The 19,754-nt window shown below is 37.5% G+C and overlaps 1 protein-coding gene across 4 annotated transcripts in view; it reads right to left on the reverse strand.

Annotated features, from left to right (window-relative positions):
- The window catches only part of TDP1 (tyrosyl-DNA phosphodiesterase 1), a 49,298-nt gene that overhangs the window by 17,702 nt on the left and 11,842 nt on the right, over nt 1-19,754 (reverse strand). For 3 of the 4 annotated variants that reach the window (XM_027902432.1, XM_027902430.1, XM_027902429.1), the window contains exons 7-14: nt 18,469-18,561; nt 16,681-16,851; nt 15,004-15,082; nt 11,919-12,104; nt 11,125-11,173; nt 8,273-8,339; nt 3,342-3,449; nt 2,510-2,612 (exon numbers count right to left, since the gene is read on the reverse strand). In XM_027902432.1, the coding sequence (XP_027758233.1) occupies nt 2,510-2,612; nt 3,342-3,449; nt 8,273-8,339; nt 11,125-11,173; nt 11,919-12,104; nt 15,004-15,082; nt 16,681-16,851; nt 18,469-18,561 (856 nt within the window). Of the gene's footprint in view, nt 1-1,015; nt 1,066-2,509; nt 2,613-3,341; nt 3,450-8,272; nt 8,340-11,124; nt 11,174-11,918; nt 12,105-15,003; nt 15,083-16,680; nt 16,852-18,468; nt 18,562-19,754 lie in introns of those variants that run through there. The other variant, XM_027902431.1, reaches the window with a different exon arrangement.

The following is a 19,754-nucleotide window of genomic DNA, read 5'->3' on the forward strand; positions in this document are numbered from 1 at the left end:
ACACAGAGGAATAAAACAGAGAAAAGCAGTAAAAATGATCAAATCATCTCCACCTTAGGAAGAGATGAGCAGGTTAACAACTCTTCAGTCTAGAAACAGATAAAGGTCTACGAAAAGAGAGGCAGAGAAAAGGTGATTAGGGATCGCATAATTATTGTCTCTTTCAATGCAGGAAAAGAAAACCATCAAATGAGTAACTTTCAGAATACTGCTTCACATGACATTGTTAAGTTGTGGAACTCAGTCAGAATAGACTGTGAATGTTAAAAGCTTACAGACTTATAAGAGAAGACAAAAGATGCTCACAGAAGTCAAGAAGTCTTCAAGGATAAACTACTACATAAATACCTGACCACTATACTTTTCCACAAGCAGTATCCACGTTTGCACTTAATGTTTTGAGATGTTTCTTTGATATGATAAAGCCTACTACTTCTCCAACAATGTCTACTTTAAAGTAACCAGTGTGACAAAAAAGGAAAGATCTGGAGGCTTGGTTTCACCATTTATAGAGCACAATACATTTTCCTCATCCAGATCCTAGCCATTTATGCATATTTTCCATCCAAAACTTCATTGATTAGCTTTCTTCCTAGGCTCTGGTTCCAAAACCAGGCCAAAAGAAGGCTATCTCAATACGATTCCATGCTCACCTTCCTGCTCTCTTCCCCCTTGAACTTGCCTTTCCTACTTCTTCCTTGCATTAGCACTCATCTGATCATGTTGAGCTGGTTGATGGAAACTTGTGCCATTTGATTTCAGTCAGTCTGAGTTGGTTTAAAGCACAAGGTATACACTAACCACTGATGACAGTACAACTAAGGGAGAGAAGACAGCTATGAACAGGCTACTCTTGTGGTAGGGCCAAATGATGTAGTTTCACATGTTAAGGTAATCTATTGCTTTGACATGTTTGAGATGGCAGATTCCAACCTACCTTATAGGGTAGTTAATTATCTAATACACTTATCTGCTGAGTCAGAGAAGTAGAACAACTTACTTGTCACCAAAACATGATCTTGAGAGCCTAAGCCTGTAGCAGTTGTAGGTTTAAGGAAGAGAGGCCTTGAACAAACAAAAATGATTATCACAACCCCAAGAGTGTCAGCATCCTTTCTGCAAATCTGAACTCACCCTACAACTACTCAGTGAGATCAAGACCTTGGCCAGGTTTCTGTAAATAACTTTTATTGTTGTTTTGATCCACTGTACATATAGAAATTGGATTAATTTATTTTAACAAGTAACTAACTGCTTCTATGTTTTATTTTTCTGTTATTACTAGTTGTTTATGCAAGTGATGCTTGCTTTTTTTAGAGCTCAGAGATATAAAACCCAATGCTTCCTACTATAAGAGGCTATAGGATTTTTCTTGTTTCACTCTGATGAACACATTTTCTCTAGAAGTTTTCTTCCATATAAACCATGCTGGAGAATAATGGCTCTAAGGTTCACAATATCAGAGACCTCAGTACTGTGCAAACTCATCATAAATGTCAAGACTGAGATAAAGGAGTTCTTCAGCTGCAGTCAGAAACTATCCATCTTAATAGTGCAATCTTAGGAGACTACAATTATCCAGTTATGGTAAGCAAACATTTTTAACAATGTCATAACATTAGTAAATATTCATTTGGGAGTACACTACTAATCAGCAGAAATTACAGAACATTACGTGATCATCCGTGAACATGATCTAGGAAGGATACATTCTTCATCAGAAAAATATTTCTAAGAACTTTTAGCAAACAAATGCTGTTTCAGAGAAACCTGCAATCTTTTCTCTAGGAAAGAAGAAATTTCACACAGGAAGGAGTTTGAGTGGTTTCTGATCACAGACAAACTGTTGATAATAACATGTTGGTACTAACAGGTTCACCAGAGAGAAGGAGGAATCAGCCACAGGAAGCAAAATCTCACATCATCTCACTATCAGGTAGTAGATCTAAGTAAGACAAAACTCAACCTAAGCATAAAAGGGAAGCTTTTTATCTTAAATATAATGTATAACTAACTCACAGGACTCACTACCACAGGATTCTGCAGAGCGCTAAAAACAGCAAGTGTAGTTCTATAAGGAACCTGATGTTTTAAGAGACAGTCACATGACGTTGCAAATGCATTTCAGGAACAAGCAAGAACAGCAACCAATGCAACATTAGGAACTGTTTTTCAAGTCACAAGTGCACTTTAATGTCAGTACGCACAGCCTATTTTAAAAAAAGCATGAAAGAGACTTGATCATCCTTTCCAGCGACATTTAGGGTATATGTTACAACTAAAAAATATTACTGCCTTTCAGTATCATGACCAAAGTCACAGCAACACCAAATCCGTATCAGCTGTGTAGAAAAACAGACTATAAATACCTCATATAAACTCCATTTCCTATTAGCTTTCTAACCTAGAAACACAGAACCCACTGATTAGATTACTCAGTCACGCTTGTATTCATAAATATTCGCAGATTAGTCATATTCCAGGATTTGTACTTGAACTATGAACTTACAAATGCTGAAGGCAAGAAAAGAACTCCAAGTTCATAAGAACGGATCATCAGTTGGCTGCCATTTTTCTCCAGAGCTCCCCAAGCTGCTTTAGATAGATTGGCACTATGAAGAGAAACAAAGCATACCAGTGAGGCAGAAAATGTTTAAATAACATATCTGTAAGCAATGCCCTTCTAGCAGAACTTAAATTCCATCAGAATAGTCTTTTCACAAAAAGTGACTTGGGTGCTATTCCTTATTGCTATTTTTACAGCACAGTGGGAGCAGCAGAGACAATATGTAAAAGAGCATTCATACAACACATGTGAATAATTATACAAGGCTATTTGTGTCATGCAGATCTACATGACAAATTCAGCTTTTTGAATCTTCTCTGCACATTTCAGAAGGGAATTTCCTATTGGTAAATAGCTTCAATTTGACTTATGAAGATTAAAGGCTAGCTCAATTATTACTAGTTAAACTTTAGTACAGAGAGGCTTTGCATTTTACATTCTAGTACAGTGTTACACAGTATCTTTTGCTCCTGGCATTTTGTTCTTTGATATACTTATGAAAACAAGTATTTATCAAAGGTGTATTTTTGTTTCAATTTTTATTCAGCACTATGCTGTAGTTAATTCTTCATCAGTATCTGCTATGAAGTAGATCAAAAAATCAAAAAATATACGCAATTCTGTTGTCATTAAAAGCCCCATTAAATATGGATAAAAAGTCATATCACTGCTTGATATATTATGAGATTATGGCAGTTAACACACCTGGCCTTTCAGATGACAAAAAAAGTCATATAAAGTTCTTAAGTGAGAAGTGAATTGGTTAGTTGTTTACCTTGTTACTAAGAACCATGCAATCTTCTGGAAGTCAGGAGAGAGTCTCATGTATGTCTTAATGTGAGGTATAGCACGAGTTCGACCCGAGACTTCTGCTGACCATTTGCTAGAAAAACAATAGGAATTCCTTACATATATGGTTTTATTTTAAGGTCTAAAAAACACCATACTACAGTGCCATGCTTCCAGTAACACTACCTATATTTATCACATTCAACACTTATTCCCCTAGACAAATTTGAAAATACCTTATTTAACAGAATTGTTAATCCTGAATGCCAATTTTACTAGTAAGGGTGGGTTGTTTTGGTTGTTTTTTTGTTTGTTTTTTTTTCCTTACAACCAGTCCAGACAGATATTCTCCTCAGTGTGCCAGGTTCTCCTAACAAGTTTTTCCATTCCTCCATTCCAGCTAGCACTCAAGAAAGTAAGTCCAAACTTCTGGCCAATATTTCTTCTTTGAAGACTATCAGTGGTTATAACTTTGAGCATATGAGTCTGGCACCAAACTAAACCTCACAGAATTCCCCAAGTTTATTACAATTTATTACCCATGACAGAGGCAGGGAGCAGCTGATAGACAGTTGACATTACTCTTCCTCTTCCCTTTTCTGTGCCCCTAAGCTGCTGAGAAATTTGAAGGCTTAAGAAAGTAGAGATCATATCTATGTGTATATATAAAAACTAGTTAAAAACAACAAGCCATTGCTGGATTAATTCAGCATCAATGGTACAGAACTAAACTGTAAACAAGCAGTAAATACATGGACATAACTGAAGGTATGTAATCACAGCACTTAGAAGCACTTTCCACTCACAGCTGTTAGTCCTCACTCAAATTCATGAAGAAGGCTTCCTAATACACCATCCTCCACCCAGAGACTTTCTTTCCTCAGTTTAGAATACAATAGGCTCTAGTTTTGGTTGTCACAATCCTTTTTGCCTAACTTAACATTCTCTTCTAAAATGGAAATCAGAAAGAATCAATCAGCTCTGAAAAACTTCTTAAGTGCACTATGTTCATCTAAAAGTCTGAGAAGACTGACTTGGAAGGGCTGGAATTATTTACCAAAGTTGACCTTCAGGACTAATGTTTACAGTTAGTGAAGTTAAAGTCAGGAAGCTTTATAGTTCATGGGTTAAGACCTACTTTAAGAACTGTATCTCTGCTGATGAAGGAAAGAAAACCCTTTTTGAGACCTGGTCCTGTATTCCTAAAGGGCAAGAACTGAAACACTCCACATGTTCGACACAAACTCGAAATCTTTATATTTTGATGCAAGCTGCATTGAAGTTTGTTTCTGAAGAATAAACTGAAATATGATACAGAATCAGCTAAATAAACTTCTCTTCCCTTACGGAACTCCACACCTTCCATACCTACAGATCGTAAGGCTGTATCATAACCAGTTAATAGCTTTTCTCTCCCAGTTGACAGTTTAGGCAACCATTAAGTTTAAGGGACAAAAATAATTAGGTACCTCTGTAACACTGTAGAACTAAAAAATAAGAAAAACAGTAGAACTGGGAATTTAAGACAGATTTTCTCTAGATTTATCTCACTGCCTTACTCCAGGACAAACTTCTCCCCTCACTACTAACTGCAGTAACTCTGAGACAATCTCTTAATCTACTGCCTTTTTGCCTCCTTATCATCTTTGACAGATAGAGGTAAGTAGCGTGCCTTAGCAAGAGTACTACCACTTCTAACAACAGTACTTTAACTGCAGTTTGTTTTAATCACAACTGACTGAAACTGGTATTTTAGAAGCTCAAAATCATACATTTTGGTCAAATTTCCCTTAGCAGGACAGCAGAAACATGTAAGGAAAAAAACAGAAAAGTGCTGGTTTTGGCTATAATAGTTAATTTTCTTCATAGTAGCTAGTAGGGGTGTTTGTTTGGATTTGAGCTGAAAACAATTGCTAACACAGATGTTTTAGCTATTGCTCAGCAATGCTTAGACAGCCTTTTCTGCTTCTCACAAGACCCCATGAGCAAATAGGCTGGGAGGGGATACAGCCAGGACAGCTGACCCCAACTGACCGAGGGGATATTCCATAACATTCACTGTCATGCTCAGCATATAAAGCTGAAGGAGTGGACACTCAGAGTGCTGAAATTTGTCTTCCCAAGTAACCATTAGGCATGATGGAAATGAGGTAACACCTGCCTGCCCGTGAAGTGTGGTGAAAGAACATTTTGCTTTGCTTGAATGCACAGGTTTTGCTTTCTTGTTAAACTGTCATTATTTCAACCCACAAGTTTTCCCACTTTACTCTTCCAATTCTCTCCCCCGTTCCATTTTGTGGGTCAGGAGGAGGGTGGATGAGCACAAGTGGTTGTGTGGTGCTGAGCTGCTGGCCAGGGTTAAACCACGACAAAGTCCTGAAAATTAATCTGTGCAGACATACACAACTCATAAACAGAGCCAGGAATAAACTGATTTTCTACACTACCACCTCTTCCATAATTTAGTTTTTACTTCAAGTACTGAAAGGGTTTTCCATCTCAAGAGTCTGGCAACAAGGCTTGGGCAGAGTTAAAAAAAACTCATACCATTAGTCTCAACCATAAGAGAACAATAGGTCCTCTGTGTAAAAGCTCCCTCATCTTTTACAATGTTAAGGGAACAACACTGGAGTGCTTTGAACCGAGATGATGTTTTTCAAAACTATGGACCTAAAGAACACAGAAAGCTCTAATACAACAATCATTATTATGGACTTGTCAACAGTAAGTTAAACAGGCCCTTGTCAAACCAACTTCCATTCTTTGAAAGTAAAAATTTGACAAGGTAACTGCACAAATAGAAGCATGTGGTATTAAAAGTCAATTAAAAACAGCATTAAAAGAGAAAACATCTGTTAAAGCTTTTCAACCATTTTAAAAGCAGCAATTAAAAAATCATTAAGCATTGTAAATCTCTCCTTACCAATCAGTAATATCGAAAGGAAAAAACAGCAATCATACAAGAGAGAAGACTCTAAATTACACCATTTACATAGTAGCTAAGTTAGAAAGCAGTCTGGTAATTATCTGCTATGATAAGAAAAGCAAAATCCATATTAAGTTTAGTCACGTTATTCTTTTGGGAATTTACTATTTGAGCTGCATTATATGTTAGTTAAATATACTTAACTGGCAGGGGAGAGAAAAGCAGCCCACAGACATTATAAAAACTGCATGCCTGGGACAGAGGTTCTGCCTCTTCAGGTGAGACTATAGGACACTATTTTCCAACTCCAATAATCTCTCCCTCCTTGTAAAAAGGAGCTATTTCCTCCCCCTTTACTGTAAGTATGAAAGTACTTTTTTCTTTTCTCTAGTTTCCTGCTGATTTTGTACTATTTTCCACTGAAGGAAGACAAATTTCTCTAATCCCTTTACTGCTCAAAGCTTTGTGTTATGGCAAGTCTTTAAAAGAGCTTGTCTCATGTTTAATTCTATTGAAAACCTACTGTTTTCCATATGTCCCAGATTCCATGGGTAAGAAGCTGCTGTATGTCACCTGTTCTATATTAAGAGCTTACATCCAGGGCTGGTGTTGTGTGTTATTGGTAAGGGTCTGCATCTGGGTAGTCACTACAGAGCCATTATGCAGGGCCACTTGTCACCTGCAACCAATTCGACAAATGAACTTTGCTTCACCTGTTGCCCGTCACTTTTGCCCTTTTGCTGCCAGAGCAGGACCGTGGTATGTCCAATGAGACAGGTATATTGGCATTTTCTCATTGAACAAGAATAAATCAATTAATAATCTCATTATTAAAGTAGCATTCTGTGCACTAAATAAGAAACTAACCAAAAAAAGGTTACATCTTTCTTCCAGTAAGATTCTCATGAGGTATATGACTACAGAAACTAAATTAAGACTCCACAAACACCCCCAGACTTATGATTTCCTCACTTTTTGAATCGTGACTGAATAACCTTGAAAATTTGAAGGTGATTGTAGCTTTTCTCCTTTGCTGAATGTGCTCAGAGGGAACACTTTAAAAGCAGGAGACAAAGGCTCACATGCTTTTTGCCTGAGTTCCATTCCTTGCACATTAACCAGCAAGGCTCACAGCAGCAATCACATTCACTCCAGAATGGAGGATGCTTTCTGCAACCAGCAATTCTGTTTCAGTCCTCTGAATATATTGCATCTTGACATACTCTTACTTAGTAAATTATCTTACCACAGCAACTTCCACCTGGAAGAGTTAAAAGTTTCTGATGAAAGGAATGGGATGTTGTGGTCTTGTAAGAGGTTACAAGATGTATTAATATTTTTTTGATCTTTGCAAAACAACTTTTCCCCATTGTTCTCAAAACATGTTTAAGTTATTAAAGATTCAGGCTCAGAGACACATCTGGCACGGAATATGTCAGACTGTTAAAATTTGGCAAAACTAACAGCACATGGAAAAAAGTTCTCAATCGAAAATGTCAGACACCTTTAACAAAAGATACTACCAGAAGGTAATAAGAATTTTTGCAGCAGGACTGCTGCACTCAGAAGATTAAAAAAAACAACAACAGAAAAAAAGCCTTCCTAACCCTGCTGTGGCTCAGTTGAAATCCTATTAATACAGAGGCACAACTGGGGAAAGTGAAATATAACCATAAATTAAAAAATTGGGAGAGGCATTTTATTCCAGTTTGAAGAAGAAAAACTTAAGTAACAGTTTACAGAATCTTAAATCCATTAGCAACAGTATTCTGTATAATTTTTTATAGGTAAACAGCATATTTTCTACTATGTTTTAGAGATAAGACCCAGCAGATAAGGAACTAAAGGCTTTTATTTTAAGGAATTTAAGAAGATCATGTTTGTAACCACTTCCACTTAATTTGCTTTTAACACTCAAGCATTACAGCATTGTCAGTTTAAACATATAGTCTAAAATGAAAAAAACACCCAAAGAATTGAGTTCTACTTACTGAAAATAGGAATGCAACCACAGCTGTTTCTGTGCTGTCTGTATACTGTATGGAAGCGAGCCACCAGCTTAAGGAACAAAATAGAACATATACATTTATTTTTTTAAAGACATTCTAAAAGCAAAAAGCATGTTGAGGAATAAGCTATCTGTACTACCCTCATGAGTTACTTTCAGGAAGTCCTTAAATGCTCCAGTAGTATAAAATGGTGTATACTTTGGGTTTTTTTCATTCTCATAATTTAGCAAGATCCTAAACACTACACAGGACACTTACATTAAGAGAAAATGCATATACGCTATGGAATTACAGGAAGTTTTTTGTTATGTTAGAACTTGATATCAACAGATTAGAATCATACAAACTAGAGGGAATAAAATGAGCAGCTTTCAGAAGAAAAAATAACCTACCAACACCCAAACATTATTTTAAAAAGCAAGAACTTCTCTGATAAAATTGTATTTGTATTGATTTGGCCTTTGACTAATGCCTGTTGTGATTTCTTGAAACAGAATTAATAAAGAAGAATTAGCCAGGCATACTGAGTTACATTAGTGCTGCATATTAAAATCATGATGCAAAGCCTACTGCATTCAACATGTCCTAGAACACACCATAAGGATCCATCACAAAAGCTTTAGTACTCTCAGGAATGCACTAACTGCAGAGCTGTTCAACAGCACAAACACAGAGTTGTGTAATTCACCAAGTTATTTCACAATATGAAAGAAATTACAGTAAGAAGTCACTGGGCTGTAGACAACCAGATATATTTCAAGACACCCTAACTACTTGTGGGAATCTGCTTGCCCTAGGTTCAAAATAGGCCAGCTGTTAGAAGAATTCAACAGCTACTCTACTTCAACCTTCATAGGAGCTTGGGCATCCACCTTGGAACTGAAATGGGTTAAATGATTCAACAATGTCAAAAATCACCAAATCACTGAAGGTGGAAGCACCCTCTAGAGATCATCTAGAATCAAAAGTGGTGTTGAATAGAGCACATTTTTCAGTACAGTGTTCTGTCAAGTTTTGAGTATCTTCAAAAATAGAGATTCTACAGCCCCTATAAGCAACCTTTTTTATTTAAACATCAGAAAACATTTCTGCTCTAAGGACAAATTGAGATACAGGAGATTTCTGTGTATGTCCATTGCTTTTTGTTCTTTATACACATTGATAAGACCTCCCAGGAAAGTTCTCTTCTCCAGGATGAAGAACTAGCCAGCTCTCAGCCTCCCCTCGCATGACCAGTGCCCCAATCCCTTATTTATCTTTGTGGCTTTTTGCTGTACTTGGTTCAGTATGTCTGTGTCTGTATTGTACTGAGAAGTCAACAACCAGACACAGCACTCCAGATGTGGTCTCACCAGTGTTAAATAGAGAAGAAAAGTAATTTCCTGGCAATATGCTTCCTAACACAGCCCAGGATGCTATTGGCCTTCTCGCTACAAGGGTGCATTGCTGGTTCACCTTCAGCTTAGTGATCACCCCTGGTCTTTTTCTGCAAAACTTTTTTCCCCAGGTCAACGCCCAGTGTGCACTGGTGCCTGGGGTTACTCTTGGCCCAGCACAGTAGTTTGCATTGCCCTCTGGTGAAATGCGTGAGGTTTCTGTCTGCCCATTGCTCCAGCCTGCACAGCCCCTCGGAATGGCTGCATGGTCATCTGATACATCAACCACTCCTCTTGAGTTTGCATCATCTGCAAGCTCACCAAGGGTGTACTCTGCCCCACCATCCAGGTCATTAAGGAAGATATTAATGCATGACTCCAATAGTAGTGCTTGGCACATTCCACCACTAGTGGTTGATCCCCTGCTGGCCTTTGTGCCGTTGATCACAGCCCGTGAGGCCGGACAGTTCAGCCAGTTCCAATCTGCCCCCCGTTCTACTCATCCAGCCTGTACTTAATCATGTTGTTGTAATGATGTTAGAGCAGACAGAGATGAAGGACGTAAAGTTAAGATAAACAACACCTAGTGCACTCCTCATTCATCAAGCCACTCATCTCTTTATAGAAGGACATCAGGTTAATTAAGCATAATTTATCCTTTCAAAAATGCATGCTGACTATTCCGGATCACCTTCTTTGTCCATCATATGTTTGGAAATATTTTCCAGGATTCTTTGCTCCATCACCTTTCCCAAGATCAAGGTGAGACTAGCAAGCCTATAGGTCCCCAGATCCTCCTTCTTACCCTTCCTAAAGACAGGAAAGAATTTCTTTCTTTCAGTCCTTGTGAATGTTTTCCAATTGCTTTGACCTTTTGAAGACTTCTTTTTGAGCAAAAGAACCTTCACTGCATCAGGATACTACAGTACCAGTTCCTGTTTCTGGTTTGCTGGGGCTATGATTTCACAAATATACTGACTCCATGAATACAAACTTGGGAAGACTGAACAGAACAGCTGTATATTACAATATTAAAAAAATGACCAATGAGTAGCAAAATATCTTAGCCTCTATTGTATCTGATGTGCAGAATGACACTGCAAACAACTTGGCACACTCAAACCTGAATTTTCTGCCAAAATAAAAGTAAGACTGGAGTAAGAACAGCAGGCAAGAGCTGTTGTTTTCCTACACATTGATGTATGAACATGGCTAGACAGACTTAAACATTACATACCAGTGCCCACAAAGCCTTTTCTATTCAATCACAACAGGAGAGCTGGAGGTAGAGCTCCAGCAAAAAAAAAAAAAAAAAAAAAAAAAGATTGTACTGCCACCTATTCTACCAAGTTCTCAGCAAGATGACAACTTTGTGTTCATTCAACATCAACCACTAAAAGTGATTTTGCAGGACATTATGACCACAAAAAGCTAATAAACGGGGATTCATCTGCTTACCAGGATACCCTTCCAGACTTTGCCTCACATTGTTCACAGTAGGATAAACCTTTGTGGAAAAAAAAATAATTTTATTAACACAGGTCTAAATACACAAGCTGCCAATTTTCAAACAAAAGACACCTTAAAGAAAACCTGAGGAAAAAACACATTAAAAGCTTCACTTTTCAAAATGAATAAAACTACACTGCAGCTTAAAACTACATGTGCCAGTAACAAAGTCTAATACCGTTACCACTCTTACAGAGCTAACCAAAATTAGCTAGCAAGACTCAAATAATACTGCTTCAAACACTTTCCAGTGGTCAAAGCTAGCCTTAATATTATTTCATGAGATTTTAGTCTCACATCTCAAAAATGAGTATGCAGGAGCAACTAGCACATGGTAAAGGCACAGTATGACCATAATTTTTCCTTGGTTTAACAAACTCCTCCACAAACTTCTTTCTGCTCCTCCGCTTAATTGTGCTAATAACCAAAGGTATCAATGACTAAGGGTTCAGTTACATCTCAGTAACAGAAATAGCTGCACCTACAAAACTAACAGAAGACAAGCTATAGAGTGAGAGGACAGTTTTGATTAATTATATATATTCTAGTGTCATGCAGATAGAAGTTATAGTACATTTTTATAGTACACCATACACAATTAAGTATCAGCAAGTGGCATGCTTAGGAAGTCAGGATAAAAACCCCATTACTGTCTTTCAAAAGTTAAAAGAAAACCAATGACTAAGATTTCAAAAACAAATAATAAATGTGAAATAAAGATCACCAGCATCTAAAAGACATACCAAATGAATTGGGACATCACATTTAAGAAAAGGTGTCACACTGCTGCCTGCAGCCACCAGACTCTCCTGGAACTCAGAGCACAGCCACTTGGACCCATCAGCTCCCATTGAACCAATGCTTGAGAACTGTCCAACAAGAGGCCAGGATTCTTGTGCTGGTATTGGCAAAGCATGTTCCTTCAAAAGCTAGTGAGGGGAATTAACACATTGCAAAGAATACTTTTATTAGTTTGATATCCCTTCTGATAATGAAAGTGATTAACATTCATAATACATAATTTTTTTTATTGCCAAGTTAAATATCAGGCTTTCCAAAAACCCCACTTCAGGAAAAGATTAACCATCACAAGTTTTATCCAAAAGCACCAAACCCAATCATTAAATAACAGGTGAAATAATATAAGCAGCTCTTTCTAAAAACATGAAACATTAGCTTCAGAAGTCACAACAACTTAACCAAATATTTTTTATATTTGGTGGTTGTTGGCCCTAAAATTCCTCTTGTATCCTAAAGCCCCAGCTACAATAGAAGCCTACAATAAAAAAAAAGAACAATTGAAGACAAAATTGAAATAATGCTTTTTGTAGAGTTCCAGAGACCATCTTTACAGGCTTTTATGTTTTATTTTGTTCTCATTTTGTGTTTAACTAGGCAAAAAACATGCAAGACAACACACTCGAAAGGACAAGCTCTTAACAAGTAATGAGAAGTCTACAAGAGTAACTTAGTGTCAAAAGCCATGTGATATATAAACATTTTGTATTTCACAGAAGCTTGCCATGGGCAGGATTAGAGCTCCAAGTAAAAGTCAGGACAGTATTCCTGTCACTTTAGCAGGAGGTGCAGGTTAATAATTCTCCAATTATGAGAGGCCTTTAACAAATGACATGAAATACATCATCTAATTCTACAACGCAAAAACAACCAAAACCCACAACAATAAAGAAAACCAAACCACAACAAACAGGAAGGGTCCCTACAAGAGATATGCAATCTTGTATGAAGATTACCATCATGGGTTATCTAAATAATCACAGAATCATTTAGGTTGGAAAAGACCTCTAAAACAGTAGTCCAACCATTAACATAACACTGTCAAGTCCATCACTAAACCATATCCCTGAGTGCCACATCTACATGTCTGTTAAATACCTCAAAGGGTGACTCCACCACTTCCCTGGACAGCCTGTTCCAATGCCTGACAGCCCTTTTGGTGAAGAAATTTTTCCACATATCCCATCTAAACCTCACCTGGTACAACTTGAGGCTATTTCCTCTTGGCCTATCACTTATTATTTGGGATAAGGTATGACCCCCACCTAGCTACAACCTCCTTCCAGGTAGTTGTGGAGAGCAGTAAGGTCTTCCCTGACTTTCCTTTTCTCAAGACCAAACACCCCCAGCTGCTCCTCATCATAACTGTGCTCCAGACCCTTCACCAGCTCCACTGCCCTCCTCTAGAAACCTCCAGCACCTCAGTGACCCCTCCCGCAGTGAGAGGCCCAGAACTGAACACAGGATTTGAGGTGCGACCTCAGTGCCCAGCACAGAGGGGGGATCACTACCCTGGTTGCCCCGGGCCACACATTTTATGGCAGAGGCCAGGGTGCTACTGGCCTTCTTGGCCACTGGGCATGCTGCTGGCACATGTTCAGCTGGTGGCTCACCATCAATCACAGGTCCTTTTCAACCAGGCAGCTTTCCAGCCTCTGCACCAAGCCTGTAGCACTGCATGCGATTGTTGTGACTCAAGTGCAGGACCCAGAACTTGGCCTTTTATGAACCTCTAGGCAATCAAAACTCTAACCTTCAGGGCTACCTGTGGTGACCTCACAGCCTCTCCTTCCTTGCCAATCCCTTCTGAAGGGTTTATAGCCATCCACTGCAGGACTCCAACTGTCTGAGCCACCCCACCATGCTTCTGGGATGGCAACTATGTCAGAGTTTTCCTGCTGCACAATGGCTTCCCTTTCCTCCTGTTTGTTGCCCACACTGTGTGCGTTGGTGCAGAGGCACATCAGTCAGGCTATTGATCCTGCCACCTTTCTGGAGAGAGAAGGCCTAATTCCTAAATGACCATTCCCAGGAACTTTCATGATTTCTGACACACTAATAACTCTTGTGTCTTTGCTGCTAAATGGATGTCCATCCCCTACCTCCACTGAGACAGTAGACTGAAGGACTTTGTTAGCACAGTGTCCCTCAAACACTGGTGTGCTGCTCCAGGCTTATTTTTAGTGAGTCTAGTTTTATCCTTTCACCCACTCAAATCTAGTTTAAAGCTCTTTCAGTGAGCCCTGCTAAGTCCTGAGCATAGATCCTTTTTACTCTTTGAGACAAGTATACCCATCCTTTCTGTGGTCAACAGGCTTGATGTCATATATACTGACCTATGACCAAAAAAACCCCAAAATTTGGCAAAAAAACCAAATAGGGGACAGAGTAGGTGTAAAAAAAGAAAATAAAAATCCATGTTTCTAATTATTTAGTTGATATAAAAATGCAATAGAAAAAAAATCAGGATCTTAGCAATGTAGTGGAACATAACTAAAATCTTGACTGAACTGATGACATTTGCTGTGTATAAACTGGTTTTTATTTGATTGGTTTATTGCCAGCTCATTAGAGAAGAAGAAACTGCAGTAAACCTTAACACTCAAGTAATAAAACATGCCCATTCCCCTATGTGCAGGCAAGTCTCTGTATCAACAAACCTTTCCTCAGTTAGTGCTTTCTGAAAAAAGGCTACATTTGGATCAGTCACACAAGACTGGATTTTGACAGTGTCACACTTGCTAGAAACACCAACAGCTGACAGGAAGTCACTTGAGTTACACTAACTCCTCAGGTATCTGTAAGCACATGACAATTCAGATCACAAGCTGACATGGAAATAACTCCCAGGGACACTGTGCAAAGTCTACACTGTCATAAGTTGCAAGCTTATGTATGTTATTGCTAACTTAAACTGTAACAACATGTTAAAAGACTGATGATGACAGCTGGAAAGGAACTCAAGAGTGCTCTCCAAACTTCTATTTATATTTTAAAGGATATTAACAAAAAAGGTTACAGTTTTGGTACCTTTCTGAGCCTAAGATGACCCCACTTTTCTTTATCGCTGCCTTGATACCGTCCAGGGGTAGAACCAAGAAGATACACTCTACAGAAAGAAACAAAAAATCCCAAAGTTATTTGTAGTTTCGGAGTGTTTTGGTTTGTGAAGTAGCAAGGTATTAAAGTAAAACCTATCTTGCTGATCGGTTTTACTTTAATAAAGTGCAGCCAGAAATATTTAATCTTTCTCACAGGATTTACAATACAAAGAAAAGTAGTTTTTCAGCTGTATAGTTATGATTAGCATCCTGTGTGGCTGTCACGAACCACCTGGCTGTTAACAGTGTAGGCAACAACTATACCTGTTTATTTGTATAAAAATGCAGAAGACAGATGATGTTAGCAATAAACACAAACAGCTCATTTAACACATAACTGGGCACATAATTTTGAGTAAAGCCAATCTACTGCTACATCCAAATCAGCAGATTCAGGTATGAGTTGTCATTTGGGTACCTAATAGTTCATACGCAAAGTACAGCTCTTTCAACCACCTTCCTAATAATGATTTAGTAACCTGTTTGGTTTTACCTGAAGACAGGGAAGAGACCTACTCAAAGTCACAACGAATATATGCTTTAAGAAGCTGTTCCCTACTGCATCTCATGCCTAGCTTTACACATGAATGAATGTTCCCTACGTATTTCATATGGCAAGGAGTTGATCCTTATAGTTGATCCTCTTTTCGAGTCTGTGTGTAAACCCCCATCAGCTAGGGCTTCACTCAGCTCATCTGGCCAAGCTCATGGAGATGATCAATTCAATCAGAGCAGCAGCTCAGGCTGTTAGCTCTCCTGATTTTAAAGTACATACTTTTTTCTTCACCCCCCTCCAATCTTGCAGGAGTCCATGCAAAGAAAAAAAGCACTTTTTCATGTATGAACTAGACAAGGTTTCAGTCTCTATTTTCACTGCAGTTTATGATCATTTTCAGCTTTACTTTTCAACAATTTTTATCAGCTTATAAAACTGCAATTAAGTCATCAAGGAAACTCACACTTTCTGAACTAAGGACCTGTATTTCAGTGGAACTGCAAGATGTATCTATTAGAAGTAAATATGAGCAACCGGAATTATTTTAAGTAGTGTCAGCAATGTGATATTAGAGAGGACTATTTCAAGACCAAGTAGAGACAACACTGCACACCAGACCCAACCCATGCCTGTTACAGGCTAAATCCTATACATATGTATGTGGATTGAACTTCGCCTTACAATTCACAACCCTCTTCTTACTCTCCCCATTACAGTAATCTTTACTTATATGATTGTTCTTACATGACAAACACAATATCACACAGCGTTTTCCACTGGTAATTTTATTGGAGTAAGTATTTAAGCCAGACTGTCTTAAATGAAACAAAGTCCTTATTATTTTACAGCTACCTTCAGTAAAGTTACCACTGGTGCACCTTTCTTTCTTCCTTTAAAATGCACGCTTATGAAACTAGAAGTTGGTCAGTTTGACCTACTCTATACAAGACAGATGTAAAAACAGTTAGAGTCATATTTAAACACTGAAGTCTGAAACAAGGTAAGCTTACAAAACAAACTCCAGGTCTAATAGATCCTAACAGAGATATTCAATTTTTAGGAAAAAAAAAAAAACACCCACATGCAAGTTACTAAAACCACAATATATACCTTGTCTCTGATAAGTCATGTTCTTGAATCAGATCTATCCATTCTTTGAGTATAGGAGAATTGTAAGCCATCAAGTAACTTATTAGGTCAGACTTAAAATTAGTTTCAGATTCACCAGCAGAAGCTGTTGTTCCCTTAGGTAGCCTTGGATATAAAGGGCTTAGCCATATTCTACAAGAAAAAAAAAAAAGGGCACCACATATTAACACATGGTTTTAGTAAGTGACTCAAGTACATCTGAAGGTCCTAAACAAGTACTAGAGAGATTTACTGTGATATTAACTATAGATTACTATAGAATCGTTATCTTATACTCAAAACCAGAAAACTAATACTTTCAAATTAAACAACCATCTCAACATTCATCCACAGCTTTCACCTCTGTTAAACAGGCCACGATCAGACTTAGCAACCATCAGTCCTTTTATCAACATTTTCTATAGGAATGGAACGCTGTAATGCATTGTGCTAAACTACTGGTTTATGCAATTATAAAGAAAATCACCAATTAAAGCATCTGAAAGTTTTGCAGAGCTTGAAGAGTAGCCCACAATGATAAGATGCCTCTCCAGAACTTCTATCACAATAAAATAAGATAGGTACTACACAGACAAAACATTTAGCATTTCTTTTCAGTCACACAGTACTGGAGCCATGGAAACCAAAGGTTCTGCATTATGAAGTTTACAATGTGTTGATACTACCCTCTGAAATTCAGAAATTGATAAAACAGAGAAGTCAGTGAACCACCATACACTGGTGATACTGCACAATACTGCAGTATGCAAAAGCTAAAAAGAAAAACATTTTTCATGCTTGACAAGTAGGGGAACTTATTAAGTATCCCAAGTAAGTATTTTCATGCTTTCTTAGCTTTCTAAGAAGCTAATTGCCACAAGATACTAAAGCTACCCCTAAGATTTAAAGGTAAAAAAATCAGTGGCTATTTTTGCCACTCAAAAACCCTCATCAGAGCTTGCCTCAGGCAAACAAAAAGCCTCAAAAGCCCTGCCATATTTAATGGCAGCAAAATGGATGTCCAAGTGATGGTAACTTCTGAAAAGCCATTTTCCATTAGTTTGAAGAAATTTTATACCCTGATTTACTATGATATCTAACTAAAAAAAATGCTCCCACAAAACCAGTCAAAAAAACAAGAGGCTGAGGAGCTTTATATTACTATATATATATTAATATATTAATTTTTACTTATTTATTAGTCCTATTTGTAGTGCTCTAAACAAAACTATGTCCCAGGCTGGTCACTAAGTTTAAAAACTTCTACAAAAAAAATAAAGCAGAAAGAAAATTCCTTCCAAAGAAAGAATACTCAGTAAATGCTAGGTCATCTACTGTATTATGGAACCAATAGTGCCTAACATTTATCAAGTTACATTCTGCAGAACACTTGCACATTCATAGTATTCTCGAAGAATTAAGATAATTTTTAAATAGCTGCATCAGAACTATATAAAGAGTACTTTATAGCTAAGAAGTTTTTTCATGATGAGACAGCACGGCATAATAAAATTTTATATCAGTCAGATCAGGTTTAAGCCAACAGCCAACTGGGTATGTAATTTCGTTTACAATAGGAAGCAACTTGAGTTCAGGCTCACAGCTACCAGAATTCTAGGCCTAATTTTTTATTTATTTTTTTTTAGAACAGCTCTATCTTAGGAGTGTAAGACTTTAGCACTAGATCATCTGACCTAGTATCCCATCTCCAGCAGTAGCAAATACCTACAGAAAATAGTAAACATTCACCTGCTAGAGATTGTTGCTTACCCCTGAGTTTTCTGGTGCCAATCTTCAGCAATAAGATTGGATGTATGTATCACAACTCGAAGACCTTCTTCATATAACAACAACATCATTTTCCTTTAAAAAAAGATACAGAACTTTTCATCTATTTCAAGCACACAGAATAGGATATAAATTAACATTTCACTAAAATGCTTAAATATAATGTGTTTTTTGAAAAATTTGTTCTGCATCATGCAAGCACTCCGACTTCAATCCATGCACAGGCCAAACTCACACGGCAGTCATTAGAATGTCCTGATATATTTTATTCTAGAGTACAGCTTAACATTTCATGCAACACCCACGGCTGAATGAATACTTGCAGAACACTTCCTATATTTGCAAAGTTCTTCAGATAAACTTATCCCTTTGAAGATAGTTAGAAAGAGGATTAGGGAACACTAAAAGACCTTTACTTACAGCTGAATTAATTAAACCAAGTTCCTTCTTCTTAAACTGAGAACTTTTATTTTAAGAGAAGCTATGTAGGTTGCTAATCACTTGGATGTCAAAAAAGCTATTTAACTACCGTAACTCTAAACTCAAGCTACTGCATAAAGAAGTTTAAAAACTAGTAACTAAGTTTAAAATAAACATCTGTATTTTCATATACAAGTTTTCAATAGTTGTGTAGACAGCATATCCATATGGTCCCAAAGGATGAAATGGTTTCCACAGAAACCCATGCTCAAGAATGACAGCCATATGGAAAAACACTCTTATTTTCATTGTTATCCCATGAAAAGATGCAAACCGTATCAGGCTTGAACTTAGGCAAATATTTATTCAGTAAATTCTGCTTTTATTGTTACCAGCACACACTTTCCTATGCTCACTGAAGTCTGCACAATATGCATGACCCTGTAACCATAAAACAGTTCCCACATCTATGTTATGCCTTGATCTAAGCACAATCAGAGTTGACAGTAAAATAAGCATTTTACAGCAAAATAAAGTGCAAGATTAAGGCATATAAAAGTGATAACTGATGGAAACAACACTAATCTAAAACAAGACTCCGTTTTAAAAGGCTGATTTCTTCTCTTAATCTACATGTTCTTCTCCAAACAGGCAATGAGTTTGTCAGTATGCTTTCCACCAGAAACACTGGCATTTCAGATCAATGTTTTAATGCAAAGACATGTTTCAAAAAACAAGTTATGCAAAAAGCTGATTAAAAAATACTGCAATATTTTTTACTGAAAACCAAACAAACCAAAAGATCTTTTCTGAGACATTAGATTGATAGCTACAGATAAGAACAGAAT

This window comes from Empidonax traillii, unplaced genomic scaffold (assembly GCF_003031625.1).
Source record: "Empidonax traillii isolate 1590-97213 ecotype Southwest subspecies unplaced genomic scaffold, ASM303162v1 scaffold874:size323092, whole genome shotgun sequence".
In the NCBI taxonomy this organism is placed as follows: Eukaryota; Metazoa; Chordata; class Aves; order Passeriformes; family Tyrannidae; genus Empidonax; species Empidonax traillii.